Raw genomic sequence first — 15,727 nt, 5'->3', positions numbered from 1 at the left:
CCAAGAACTTTGTTTTCTTAGATCTAAGATGCTAAGGTTTTACATACTTTACATCTATAACTATCTATCTATCTATATCTATCTATCTATTATCATCATCATCTCTGTTTCTTCTTTCTTTTTTGAGCCCAGATTATGGTGGTCTTTGATGAAGCAAAGGAATTTGGAATCTGACCAACAAAAATATTATTTATTGCTTTTAAAAAATAAAAGGCAAAATGTTGTAAGATCTCTGCAAGAACTGTACATTCATATATATTGTGTTGCCGATGCAAATGATATCAAAGTGTTGTTCTTTTGTCTTATTATTTAAACTAAGTAAAACGTGTTCTTTAGCAAAAATATGAAAATAAACCTGAAAGTAACTATAAGCCAATAACTTTGAGCTTCAATGTAATTTTGTTATAAATAGTATGAATTTTATGCATTATAATATTATGGATTAGTATGAATTAAAGTTTATGTGAAGTTGGCAAGAAACCACAGACTTATCATACTGAAAAGGACTTGGTGATCATTTCCTACCTACCCATCTCCAAATTTTATGGAAGAAAAAATGACTTTTCCAAGGCCTTGGGTCATGGAGCTTGGTAAGCTGCAAATACTCTTTTATCACTTCACTAAGCATCGAAGATAGTTTAAGTTCCATTTTTACAGTCTTATGAGGGTAAATCTTCCTACATGTTTCTGACTGGGTAGAATTAAATTGTGCCACCATGGGTCTTTTCCAATTTATGCCTTTATGCTTTCTGTATTTTAGTCTAATCCACCCCTGCTTTAGCAGTCATTGACCTTCAGGTACTACAAGTAAATAAGAAGACTCTAAACAAAAGAAATCGCTAAGCTTTCCTTATCTCACACTGACAAAGCAGTGTCAACAATTCAAGTCTCTGAAAAATAATGAGTGAGAGTCAGTCATTCCAATTACCAAGGAAACAGGCAATGGAGATGATTTATAAACAGCATTTGGACATGGGTTGTCTGGCATACATGAAAATTAGAACAAAATTAATGCCTTGTAATCTGGATATAGAAATTCATTTAGAATTTGAATTTAATGACTAAGAAAAACAAAGATTTTGATTAGGCAAGCTATTGAAACCCAAGGCGGAAAAGCTTAGGTCATAACCACCTAAGGTCAATCTTCTCTTTGAGAAACTGGCTAATTTAAAACAAGTTCTGGAGTTTGCTTCCATTTCACATCCTTGCCAAATTAAAATTTAATTCCAGGCCCTAATAAGTTTCATAGGTAGAAGCATATAACTTTACCACCCATAATGGGAGGACACGGAACTATTCTTAAGCAATAACTCCAATGCACAGACCATTATGTACATATAACAGAAACTGTGTTATTTGACACCAACGTGATAAAAGGTAACTAACTCCTTGAAGTTGTATGATCCTGATTTAGAGAAGCCCCTACACATTACCAGAGTGAAGGCAAAGGTGCCTATTAATTCTCTCTCCCCTTCCAAAGGGCCTGCATACTAAAATAGGAGCCATTCGTTCTGATCAAGTATCCATGTGGCATTTTTGAGTTTAGATGTAAAGGACAGCACTACTGTGAGATTCTTGCTATGGATGGATTTACAAATTTGAAAGCTTTAGAATAGTGGAGTCATGTTGAGTTTTGTAAAAACATACTGATTTCATAAGGTAAGGATGCAATATAAATTGGTTCAACAAACGAACAGAAACAAAGAGGAGGGACAGCTCCAGACTACAGTTCCTCGGTCTCTTCTGCAGCTTTTACAGTTATTTGCTAAACCTGATTAAAGTATTTATCCAACACACAGTTTTTCAGCTGCCTAGCTTTCTTTTTACAATTATATCCTTTCGTTAATATTTTTTTAGTTTCACTGTAGTTATGCTATTAATTCTGAATCCCCTCCCTTTAGCCCACTGTGCTATGTGCTTCCCCTCCAGATATAGAACAACAACATGCCTGTGTCTCTAGCAGTGGCATTTAGGATATTCTACACATACCATATAAGGGGGCAGCCTGTTTTAGCTCTGTGACGGTACTCTTAATTCCTTTTCCAGAACATCATTGCAGAACCTTGCACTGCTCTCTGGGACACATTAGTTAAGAATGCTGGGGGGTCTGTTGCTTATACTATAATCACAGCTTTGTATGGAGATAGGAAGGCGAGGACCTATGTCCACTAATCCAGGTCATGAAGTATTTATTGGCTTTTTCACTTCTTTACCCTCAGCTGCTGATGAACTTTCTGGAGCTGAACCAAGGGACACAAAGCTGAATTGATTGGCCCTTTCCAGTGACTATTCCTTTCATCCTATTTGCCTGTCTCCTCGGATGGGAGTTCCTTTTGTTACTTTCAAAGTCGGCACAACTGGCAGTCATCTTTGGCCCTACAGCATTTTTTTTTTTTTTTTTTTTTTAAGACTCACATTAACTCTAATACCGTGGAGCAGCCTCATTATCATCCATGGAAGTTCTGCAGGTGAAAGCTCCAGCCAATATGTCTTGCAGTGAGGTAGAGAACCCCTGTGCCTGCTTTTATCATGTCTCAGCTGGGGCCATTCATTATTTGTGCATCCGCTTGCCACCTCCCCCCTAGGTTTTCATTTTAGGAAAAACCTCCTCAGGTCCAGTTCTCTCTGTGCACAGCCTGCTTGTTCCAACAGAACGTAAGTCACTTCCAGCAGGGAGGATGCCTGAATCCTGGTTACTATTTTGGCAGGGCTCACATTTTCCAGGACATGATCTTGCTGCCCATCCGTAACTGCTGAATTGGGAATGTGATATTTATGTCCAGAGAGGTTTTCTGCCTTTTTTTTTTTTTTTTTCAACTCAAGATGCTTCCATTTCTTTAAAACACTAATCCCTGTCTTGCAGCTGTTCTAGATTTCTAGGTAAGACTTTCAAGCTGCCCTATTTTGTAACGCTCTCTTCCGTTCCGTTTTAACTTTAATGTTTAACATCTGCAAAGTGCTTTGAGATATCTTCTGGAGGATGCAATATGTATCATTTGATTGATGGCTCAATCAATGAGTGGTCCTTCCCAATGTTACTCAAAGTACTTAGAAGTGCACTTACAAATGCATCTTGTATCTTGTGTCCAAATTCTTCATTATCTCAAGAAACTCTCAAACGTGAAAAACAGACTTGAGACCATTTTTAAAGAAATACAAACTCTTTCTTTACTGTCAGCAATGCATATATAATGCCATATAGACACTGTTTTTATGACATCCATAATATGATGCACTAATAAAATTATTAAGTGGTAATTTTTTAAATTATAAGAATAAAGTAATCTTGGTTCATTTGAAGCAACTTGGTAACAATGTACTGTTTCAATTTAAATATAAAATTCCTATGAAATACCAAATGTTTGGTAAAAATGTTACCGTTAATACTTACCTGTACAAAGTAATGAAGTAGAACCATAACATAGATGATTTAAAATAGCAGAAAATACAAAAAGCTTTTCCACTTGACATTATATTGTACTTTGCATGAAATGAACCTAGTGAGAGGTATTTTACCAGCTACAATTTTTTTGTTGTTATTAAAAATACCTTCCTCTGTCTGCATGAGCAGTTAGAGGCAGAGGAAGGAAGAGGAGAAAAGATGGACGTGAAAGATTTGCCCTGTGACTCAAACACAAGGCAAAACACAAATCACTGAAAGTTGACCGAATTTGTCTATTGTTCTAAGAATCATAAATAATGTGGACTCTGAAATGTTATCTAAAACTTGCAAACTGAATTTACAGTGAAAAATATGAGTAGGGCAATATAAAACTTAATTGGAATTCTTAGAATTATCAGGATTCTGCTGCAAAATTATAGGGGTCTCTTATAAACAACTTTTCAGTGCACAAAATTTCTAAGAAACGAATTAAACTGACCTTTGAAATAAGAGCAAAATAAGGACCACAGATTGAAAAGAATTAATCAATTCTTACCATTAAACTTTTAAATTTTCTATTTTCTGCAATGTGAAAAAAGCCATCTCTTGTTAAAATCTTGATGTGCTTTGCTTCATTATTGTACCTGTGGGCAATGAATGACGTATGAATATAAATGTGTTTTTAACCAGTAGAAATCAATAATTACCAGTGGGCATGCCCCAATAAAATTATAGGAATTAATTCTGAAGACAAAATATATACCTTTGCCAATACACTGGTGACAGCTAATTAACAAAATATATTTACTAGATTGGTTGAAGATACAACCAATATTTGAAGTGAGAAGGGGAGGTTAGATTTGACCAATCACTATGCCCAATTTACTGAGTAAGTTCAGTTTGAGAATATAGAAAAACAAAATCAAATCAAATCAAACGAAATCTAGTAATATATATTTTTAGAATTAATGAGAAACATAAACACATCAAATCACCAAAATACAATGTTATGAAAGAAATCTAATATGCCAATTAGCAGCCTGTAACACTTAATACTGTTTTTCTAACAGATATTTTCAAGTATTAATGAACTGTCTGGATAGATGCATTATTTCTGCTGCTATTAGAACCTTGGTTTTTAACTTCAGTGTTATACATGTCAGATGGTCTATGCAATTATGAAAACAGGAAATCTATTTCTGTAAAAGTACTTGTCCTACTTACTTAATGCTAATTGCATATTCTCCTGACTCTTTGGTCCTGTGCCTCACAAGGTAAGTACTATTTACCCTATTAATAAGTTCAGTCTCTGCCTGCAATCTTTCCATTGCTCCAGCATACCTGAAAGAAACAATGACACAGAAAATTTGGGTAATATACCTGGAACAGAACTGAAGCTAAAAATAAGTCTCTGTCAAGATTTTAATTTAGTGGCAGATCTGAGCTGTTTTTACTTCGATACTAATTACATTACTTCAAAAAATAGTGCAGAAAAAAGTCCTTTGATAAGTGAAAAACAAATGCTCTACAAAGCTAGCAACGGTGAATAGTGCCTAATGCACAGTAAGCACCCAGTAAATATTTATCAAATAAATAAATGGGACAAAGAAAGGAGTAGGCATTGAGTTAGAGAGAGACTAATACGGAGTTTAAGAACAAGAAGGAAAAAGACTTGTAAGAGAGGGACTATCATGTATAGGACACACACACATACACACATGTATACACATACAGACCCTCTAAAATTTCACCTTTTCTACGCATACTGTGAAATGAAACCTACTTGGAGCATCTTTTTAAGAAAATTCCAGTAACAATTTAAATTATTTTTAAATAATTATTTTGGGGGATATAAGGTGAATTCTTATGATCCACAACTTTGATAACCAATTTTCTTAAGAACTTAGTAGGGGCTAAAATTTAAGGTAGATATTTTCAATAATAGAATTCTTCCTAAACTATCTTCACTTTAAACTACCCAAATTCCATAACAACAGTAACAATAAAAGGCCCAAATCCAATGGTAAAATACTCCTTAGGAACCCTTTCACATCAAATACACATTTTACATTTATTGGCAAAATACAGTGGAGATTTGGGGCGATAAAAGTTAAAGGGAAAAATTTTATGTTTAGATTGGCTCTCTTTCAAAACTTCATGAATTAGTATTCAAGAAAATTCTCTGATTCACACACAGACTGGGGTAACTCAGTTTAAATACCTACCTTTAATTTATACTAAATGTTTATTTAAAATACAAAAGTTTGTTGAAGGAGGATATGTGAGATTTCCACCAAGTATAGAAGGAGAGCTAAGGGCATTTTATGCAGGTAGTACCTTGGGATAAAAGCACTTATGATAACCCATGAACTATTAGTACCTAGTATGTTCTGATCACTCTTCCATCTTATCTCTCACTAGTCTCCAGCCTTCTTTCAGGTTCAGGAATTCACCAGCCTTTTTTTGATCTTACGAGTGAGTCTTCCCATAGACTGTTATTGCCTGGAAACACTCACCCAATCCACACACATTCCTTCTCATCACTCAAGCTTAGAGTGACCTTCTCTGACCATCCCATCTGAAGAATGTTGTCTTGCATCTCACACTTCCCTCCGTTATTCTTATTACAGTATCCTAATCTCTCCCATGGCACTTACCACAATTAGTAGATAGTATATACATTTTTATCAAAGTAACACATGAACATAGTTTCTAAAAGTCAACTCATGCTGTAATAATAATGAAAAAAAGCAGCATTACCCCATCTGATCAGCTTTCTATCCCAAGTTCCATTTCAAGCATTTTATCTATTTTTTATCTATGCTTGCATATTTCTAAATAATCTAATCAAACTACAATTTCTTAATTTATCAATTTTAGGTGTCAGGAAGGAAAATCATTTCTTCTCCATTCATGCTCATTTCTTCATGGTCTTCTCCTCACTCTTGTTTCTGTAACCTCTACAAAGCCAAGCCATCATCTGGCCCAGTTTTGTCATGTTTTCATAGTCAAAGAACATCTGACATCCAAAAAACAATTCCTCAAGTTTTTATTTGCTCAAACTTGTCCTACAAATTCTCTCCAAAGTCTCCAAGAGAATGATAAACACCTCAATAATACACTTCTCAACACCATATACTGAACCTGTCCATTTTTTCTTCTGAGAGACATTCATTTCTTCTGAGCCCTCCACCCTCTTGGTCTATTCAATACTACTTGCTCTCTAAGCCTGCTGAATTATTATAGTCCTGGGACATCCCTTTGCTCTCATTTCCTGGAATCTGTATCTCCCTCTTTATTGGTTTATTAGCTCATCCTTCAGCTTCCTATAAATGGATACATGGGTTGTAATACTCAGAAAGCATCCCATCCAGAAAAAGTATTTTTATTTTACTTGATACTTAATTCAGAATTTGCCTGGATATAAAATTCTAGGTGAGAAATTACTTTCTCAAATTTTGAGGCATTGTCCTATTGTCTTCTCACTTGCAATTGAGTGCCATTCTGATTCTTTGTATGTGATCTGATTTCTTTTTCTCCCTGGAAGCTTTCAGACTCTGTTTTCTCCATATTGCAAAATTTCATGATAATGTGCCTTCCAGTTATATGCTATACGTTTTAGTTCAATATTGTCCTGGGCTCTCAGTAGCATCTTTAATTTGGAGCCATATGTCCTTCAGTTCTAGGAAATTTTTGTCTTATTTCCTTGATAATTGCTACTCTCAGTTTTCTCTTTCTGGAGTTCCCACTAAACAAATGCTATACCTCCTGGATCAACTGTCTAATTTCCCTACCTTTTGTCCCATATTATCAAATGATTTGATTTTCTGGAGGATTTGCCCAACTTTATTTTCCAACTCCACTACTTAATACGTAATTTAAGAGCTCTTTCTTGTTCTCTGATTTTCCTTTTATAAAACAACCAGCTCACTTCCATGGGTATATTGTCATCTTTTAATTCTGAGAATATAAATTAAAGGCTTTAAAAATAAATCTTTCTTCTGCTCATTCTAATGTCTGTATTTTCCTCATTTCTTTTCCCCATTTATTCTATTTGTTCTCTAGTTCAAGGCTTTTCTCAAATGCCTGGTTACTCTTTGTTGTCTGTTTATATTTAGGAGAGAGGCATCTCTGTGGGGGTGGGGAGCACCAAAGTAGACTCGCTGGGTAGGAACATAATCATTTGGCAAGAATGTGATTCATGGGGCTGGATAATACCCAAATGTTAAGATTTTAGGATTTTTTTTACTGAGTCTGTTCAGTTCCTTTAGAGAAAAATCTTCCAGATTTCTGTTTGGATGCAATGAGGATAGTCTGTGTGTATGAGACCCAGCTGTCACAGTATTGGAACTGAGCTACACAAAGGAACTGGGGATTGTCATCAGTCAGTATGGAGACTTTCCTTAATTTGACTACTCTGCAGTACAGCATCTCCCTCAATCTCTGCTGGCATTGCTCTAAGTGTAAGCCCTACATGCCTCAATTTTTCCACATAATACACCTTCTAATTCTACTTCTCCTGCTAGGGTAGGGAAAAGTAAGTTGTCTCACTACTTGTAGAATGGTGTAGGAACCTTGGCATCTGCATCCTGTTCTTCATACGGATTTTCAGATAGTTCCCCAGTTTTAAGCCCCATGCCTCATCCCTGCCTGCAGGGTGTGTGCTCCCCCTCACAATCAAATTACATACAAAGAATCAGAAGTCAGAATGGCCTCTTTCCACCATCTTGGAACATATGGAGGCCTGCTGGGAAGAGGACCCCTAAATCAACAAATATGTCTGGAAGGCTGTGGTCCAAAGCCATTTTTGCAGTCTATAAGTAGGGTCTCCAGAACCAGAGGAAGACACAGCTCTTCTTAAAATTGAAGGTGTTTATGCTCAAGATGAAACTGAATTCTACCTAGGCAGAGATGTGCTTATGTGTACAAAACAAAGAACAACACAGTGACTCTTGGTGGCAAACTGAACGAAACCAGAGTAATCTGGGGAAGAGTAACTCATGCTCATGGAAACAGTGGCATGGTTTGTGCCAAATTCCAAAGCAAACTTCCTGCTAAAGCCATTGGCCACAGAATCTGTGTGATGCTGTATCCCTCAAGGATTTAAACTTACTGAAAAGTAAATAAATAAAGGTGTAGATTTATTCTCTTAGGAAGGGAGGGAGGGAGGGAGGGAGGGAGGGAGGGAGGGAGGAAGGAAGGAAGGAAGGAAGGAAGGAAGGAAGGAAGGAAGGAAGGAAGGAAGGAAGGAATCAGAATGGCATTGAGTTGGAAGTTAGAAGACAATAGAGCAATCTGAGATGCAAAATAATTTCTCACCTAGAATTCTATACCCAGGCAAATGAAGATAATCACCTTGATTCTACTCAAGAGACAAAGTTTACCTAGTGAGAATAACTTGTTTTTAAATGGAGATGTAATGAATAGACAATGCAGTTGGTGGATATCCAACTTCTCGATGACTTGAGAACCACATGTCATCATTCAGCATCATTTTCTCTAAACAGTGTAGTATTTCCAAAATTGAAGTTTCCATTTATGATATACTTGACCATTTTGTCCCCTAGCAGAAAGCATTTCCCATGAAACTGTCTGTTTAGTGTGAATAAACTAAGTTGCTCAAGAAAAAGAAAAAAAGTAATTTAAAAATTTTACTATGAAATATCTTTATTTGTTCCTATCTTCAAGACTCTTTCCTTATCTGAACACCTTGATATTTTTTTTATCATTAGGAATAATACTATTCTAAGTCATATTTTCAATAGAATTTTACATATATGCAAGGGTGCATCTTAAAACAAAGTGTTCAAAAACTCAGCTCCTGCGCCCTGAATGGTTCCCAAGTATCTTATATGTTTATTTAATAAAATCCATGTAGTTTGTGGCATTAGTATTTATCTCTAAAATCATCACCCTTGTAACTATTATGCCTAGTTATGTGCAAAATAGTAAAAGAAAAGAGAAGGAAGCTAATCACCACACTCTCCTGATTTTATCAGCTCCTGGTGTTGTTCCCTTTGATTATTCAAGCTATCAGCTCTATTCTCCAAATTTAATTCCTGTCAGGATCATGATTTTTAATTCCATGTGGTTCTGACCTCAAATTCATCTTAAACTAAGTAAAAATGTAGCAAAGCTTCCCAGTTCTACCAAAGCCTGCTATAATTTCTTTAGCAAGCTCAGGGAAGTCAGAGAAAGCAGGTAGTAGCTACTGAGGCAGACATGATGGCTGCAGAGAGAAAGAGGCTGATGGGAAGAAGTCCATACTTTGAACAGTGTTGTCCCGTAACACCTGGGCGTTTTCTATGCTTTGGTTATATAATAGGAAATAATCAGAATACTTTATTTTTTTAAATTTTTTAAAGATTTTATTTATTTATTTGTCAGAGAGAGAGAAAGAGCACACAGGAAGGGTTGCAGCAGGCAGAGGGAGAGGGAGAAGCAGATTCCCCGCTGAACAAGGAGCCCGATGCAGGACTTGATCCCAGGACCCTGGGATCATAACCTGAGCCGAAGGCAGATGCTTAACCAACTGAGCCACCCAGGTGCTCCAAGAACACTTTAAAAATACCAGACAGCTCCAGTGTTCTATCTACACCTGCAAACTGAACTAGTACTATATACTCTCAGAATATCTCCTTTATATACATATACTGATATCTAATTTGTATGCATATATACTTTATATCCAGAAAATAAAACAGATGCAGTCATTTTAAAAGGAGCCAAACATAAAATTCAGGGAAACAAATATAAATAAGTAAATAAGCCCACATTTTGTACTTTGAGAGGCAATATGGCAATGTACAGATGGCATAACTTGGAATCCTGGTTCTACTACTTACTACTCGCATGGCCTTAACCTTTGTTTCCTCATCTGTAAAGATAATAACAACGTTCCTCATAGAGATGTTGGAAAACAAAATGAAACAAAACATGTAAAATACTAAGCACACAGTAAGTGCTTGGCATATATTAGTTATTAGCATATGATGATGATAACTATCCTGGATCCTAAATAGATTTTTTCCAGTTGAAGATATCACTCACTTCCCCTTAAACTCATCATGTCTAAAAAGTAATAATCACTATCCCCTTTGCTTCCTTGTTTCTATTAGTGGTAATGCTAGCCTCTAAGTGGTAAGTGGGCTCCATGTAGACCCAAAATGTTAGACATGGATACATCTTGCTCCTCTCATATTACAGTTTAGGATCTACTATCCTTTCTGGGCTAATTTTTAGTTTTAGACAACATAATCATATTTTTTTTTCTCTGTTTCATGAAATCTACTCTTCCAAAATATAAGACACATATTTGCCTATGTCCCATTCCTTTCTGTGGCTGTTACAAACTTTGAATTTACAGTCAAGTGTGTGCATGCATACACACACACACACACACACACACCACTCTGATGAAGTTATGGAAAGGTCAGTGATATATAAATTCATTACGGTGTTTTGTCGTATTTGAAAACAACTTTAGCCAGGATAAATAGAAATGGAAGGTGGTTTACTACCCCCATATTTAAGGCATCCTGGAGCTAAGGTTATGGTATTTCAACTTAGCTACATAAACATTTTTAATACTTACCAGGGTTGGCAAGAATAATCTACTGGTTTGGGCACCTAGGATATAAAAAGCCAAAAAATAGATTAAGTTTACTTAAGGGAAGCTTTTAGGAATCAATCATTAATTCAGTTTAGCTGACTCAGCTCTATAAAACCCTAAATAGCACAGTCCTGGAACCATCCATTGGCAATTTTATACAGAGTGAATCATAGTATATGTCAGGTAAGTAGAAAATAATTCATTTCACTTTAATTCATTCTTTCATTCATTTTAACCGCCACTGTACCTCCAAGAGGAGAGATAACAGGAAAAATATGAATTGGAAGCTTTTGGTATTTATTATCAAGGCAGTTTAATCCTATCACAGAAAATTAAATGAAAATGTTAGGAAAACCAAATAGCACTTTGCTTTCCCAGAAAACAGGCAAAATAAACAATATATACTGGATATAGACTCTTATTTTGTATCACAAATTCTAACCTCTGATTTTGAAGTCTACTAACTGGCAAACTTTTTATTGATGAAAAGTCATGGGAAATACTCATTTTTCCCTTTTCTCCTATGGAGCTTTTGCAAAAGAGAAAAATGTTACATTTGCTATGCAAATAAAGAAAGAAGAAGAAGAAAACTTCTAGTTGCTGGTTATAACTACAAGATGGACAAAGCCAAAGAAGGTACACTAATATTCCAAGAATAACCAAATACATACTATTAGAGGGGAACAAAGTTTATAAATTCCTAAGAAAAGACAAGGAGTATGGATAGTTTGTTTTGTATTTAGAAATTTTTCATGAATCTCTGTTACCCTTAATTTGTAATAGAGCTCTGATCAATGTAAATACGTCTCTTAGCTATGTCAGTTTTCATAATGGGCTGTTACTATTTTGACCTTCCAGGTTAATAGTTATATATAACAAAATTATCTTTCTGGTCAGAGCATCTCCAAAGTTATTAGTATTTAAATATTTTTATCCTATGGATGACACATCTAATTTCACCACCATGTAAAATCCTGATACACAGAAAATAATATGTAGAGTATATTACACCCATTCAAATCCTGCAAATATTTTCTTATACCATTTTGTTTTCACAAATAGTAATCAATCTTCAATGATTTCTCTTTAGAAGATATACGTGGCTTCTGAAATCTGATGGAAAAATATTGCCTCCTTCCTTCTCCCTCTTCGTATTCTCTAAATGCATGCTTATTCCTAAATCAACCCTTCTCCCTAGAGAGCCGAAACAAAAAAAGCAAACACAACACAACAAAACCAACAAAACAAAGATGGGACAGAGAAGGAAAAAGAACTTCAACATATTCTATGGATTTCTTTGGCTTGGGAAAGCTGAAGATCCACGAAAATGAAGGGTGATAGAACATTCTAAAGCAGAACCAATATCCCAGGCTGTTTCACCCTGATGTCCTTCTAGAGCTTTCTCACTCTTTGGTGAATATATTCTGATGTGTGAAGTGCCAGGACTATCTTCTCAGCACTAATCCCTATACTGAGGGTGGGATCCTATCTTTCTCCATCTGTCACAGGCCCTCAGCACTTCTTTTTTGGGCCCTTTTCTTATATAAAACAATAGATACTTTTCTTCTGGATACTTTCCTATCTTTGAATATATTCTCAACTTTGATCATTTCTCCCTAATGCCTTTTTCTACCTTCATCACAGGCTGTTTACATTGTTAAACTTTGGCTGTAGTCATACAGTTTTAAAAAATATTTTACTGGATATAGAGCATGCATGTAAAATAATATATATAAGATATGTGCTTCTTCCTGAAGTACATCTTATGCAAGTTAGAGGGAACAGTTAGAGGTAAGTTTGCTGTGTTTGTTTGGCTAGAAATGTCATTTAAAAAAAATTTTTTTTTAAAGATTTTATTTATTTATTTGACAGAGAGAGAGATAGCGAGAGAGGGAACACAAGCAGGGGGAGTGGGAGAGGGAGAAGCAGACTCCCCGCTGAGCAGGGAGCCCAATGTGGGGCTCGATCCCAGGACCCTGGGATCATGACCTGAGCCGAAGGCAGATGCTTAACAACTGAGCCACCCAGGCACCCCATGGCTAGAAATGTCATTACTTCATCCCTACGGAGGAAAGACAGATTTGTAAGTTGACTAATTTCCTTTCAAAGCTTTGAACATATCATTCTTATTGCTTGAAAGATTAAAGTTTCACAATATGGAATCTCCATTTGGTTCTTTTTAATAGTTACTATTTCTCTGTTGAAGTTTCCTGTGCATTCATTATGAATATACTTTCCTTTATGTCCTTGAGCATAGTTATAATAGCTACTTTAAAAATCTTTCCCTGCTTATTACATCATTTGGGACCTCTCAGGGTTGTTCTCCTTTGATTGCTTTTTGAGTATAGTTTGTGTTTTCCTCCTTCTTTACATATTGAGTAGTTTTGGATAGTATCTTGGACAATTTGAATAATATGCTGTAGAAGCTCTGAATTCTGTGATGCTTCTAGAAAGAGTGTGATTTTTCTTAAAGTAGGCAGTTAACTTGGTTGAACTCCAACTGCAAACTATCATCCCTATGGGGAGAAGCAGATGAATTCTCAGTTTTGTTCTTTGAGCCTAAACTGAGCCACTTTGGGACAAAGTCTGCACCATGCAGCTAAACTGAGGCAAAGTTTATACACAGAACTCGAGGTTCCTCCCTCTCTGACACCTTCCTAAGATTTCCTGCCTCCCTTTCCACTTTCCTTCCAACTCCACGTTCTGCTTCTTCAAGCTAGTGACACTATGAAGTTTCTATCTGAACTTTATCTACCCTGCATGGTGCAACCTAGTATCTGTCCTCAAGCCAGCCGCAAAACCAGGAAACTAACCTAGTGTCATCCCCTTTTACCGAGTGTCAACTCATCTCTTAGCCAATGCCTTCAGATTGTTTTTGTTATTGCTTTAATATCTCGCCCAGAGCTTGTAGTTGTTTTCTGTGGGAAGCTTGATCCAATAGAGGCTACTTGACAACTACCAGAAGTGAAAACTTTTGTTGCCTCCATTATTGCTGTTGTTAGCTATGAGTCAAATCATCAACTCTTTATAGGTAATCCATATTCTCCTTAAGGTTGGTTTTAATATTTCCTCGTTTTTGATGTTCTGCCATTGAAATGAACTAAAATGTGTGTGGGTGTTGATTAATTTCATATACTCTTCTTGACTCTTCAGATTAGTTTTACCATAAGTTCTGGAAAATTCTCTGCCATTATTTATTTGAAAATTGCTTTTCTACACTATCTCTATTCTCTCCTTCAATAACATGCATTTGAACTTTATCACTCCATTCTCTGTTAGATTTCCATTTCTTAATCTCTCTGGACTACTGAGAAGTTTCTTCAGATTTGTCTTCCAATTTTCTACCCAACTGTGCCTAATATGTCATTTAATGTTTCCATTAAGGTTTTCATTTCACTTACTCTGCCTGATTCTTTGTGAAATATATCCAAGAAATTTGGAGAGAGGCTTGTTCTCTTCTTAGACTTTTATTCTTTTTTATTTCTTCAACCATATTAAATATAAAAATTTGACCTTGGTACCTGATAATTACAGTATCTGCTGTCTTTGTGTATCTAATTTTGAATTTTATTTTTTCTGAACTTTGCTTAAGATGGTTTGTTTAATCCTGAATGTGATGATCCCATATTGTGAACTTATACTCCCTAAGACTTTATCTGTAGAAATCCTCTAAGGACTGTGTGCAATGAGGCTCCAATCCAGAGACAATCTGTATTTGTACTGGAAACACAATCAATGTGGAATCATTTGAAACTGTTTCTAGCTTAGAATTATTTCAGTCACAGAGCTGGTATGAATTTCAGCCCTACGCCTGGGTGGTTTTTGGATCTAAAGTTAGGAATTCTTACGGGAGACTGCTTTCTTTTTTCTTCCCAACCCAGATCCAAGATGAAGATAGACATATATTCTGTGGAACTGTTTTCTTCTTGTTCACCCACTGAGGACTTCGGGAGTCACAAAGCGTTACCCAAGTCTGCACTGTGCTGTAGCTCCAGGTTTTGTCCCCAGTTACCATATTACCAGGGATGAAATGGTCTCATTTATATTCCTCTTGCATTTTCCTCAGTTCTAACTTTCTATCTGTATACTTCAGAACTTTTGAAGAGACTGGCACAGCATATACTGGAGAATAACCTTTGAGCTCAGAATGGAATATTCCGCACTACTCATGGACCCCTGATAAACAATATGTCCCAGGGTCAAAAGAGATACCATCTTCCAAACTCCTTCAACATATCCTCCCCTCCAATCTCTCCACCTACTTATCTTAACTTATCATAAACCAACAAATGAATCTACAATTTTATTAAGCACTGAAATTTTAATAACTATTAACTTTGCACTATAAAACAATCATATTTAGTTAGTATTCCTACCCATAATTATTTTTAACTCCTTTAACTCCTTACCAGCTTAAAATTCTGAACATGTTTTTCCTTCTAGTAATTGAGTCACCAAATACCATTCACTATAAGCTGATATAATTAGTATCTACTATTGTTAATTACGTAGGTTCAGCTAGGAATTTTCTCTTGCTTTTTCACCCCTTTGTTCATTCACACAACAAAGTGTATTAGATACCTGCCACGTGCCAGAATTTTCCTAAAATAAAACTTCAAGAGGCTGTAAAAAGATAACAGAACTTGATATATGAAATGTTTAATATTCTTGATTTGATGTCTTTTGGTTCCCAAACATCTTAATATTAGAATGTATAATCTCCTGCTTCCTGC

General features: G+C 35.8%; 1 protein-coding gene across 1 annotated transcript in view; it reads right to left on the bottom strand.

Annotated features, from left to right (window-relative positions):
* VAV3 (vav guanine nucleotide exchange factor 3) overlaps window positions 1–15,727 on the bottom strand; it is a 359,106-nt gene that overhangs the window by 23,180 nt on the left and 320,199 nt on the right. The window contains exons 22-24 of the mRNA XM_032422283.1: window positions 10,977–11,011; window positions 4,607–4,723; window positions 3,939–4,026 (exon numbers count right to left, since the gene is read on the bottom strand). Coding sequence (XP_032278174.1) covers window positions 3,939–4,026; window positions 4,607–4,723; window positions 10,977–11,011 — 240 coding nt within the window. The remainder of the gene's footprint in view (window positions 1–3,938; window positions 4,027–4,606; window positions 4,724–10,976; window positions 11,012–15,727) is intronic.

The sequence above is a fragment of the Phoca vitulina genome, unplaced genomic scaffold (assembly GCF_004348235.1).
Source record: "Phoca vitulina isolate PV1807 unplaced genomic scaffold, GSC_HSeal_1.0 scaffold2, whole genome shotgun sequence".
In the NCBI taxonomy this organism is placed as follows: Eukaryota; Metazoa; Chordata; class Mammalia; order Carnivora; family Phocidae; genus Phoca; species Phoca vitulina.
Note: the sequence above shows the minus strand (reverse complement) of the source record. Positions and strands in the feature narration are given on the sequence as shown.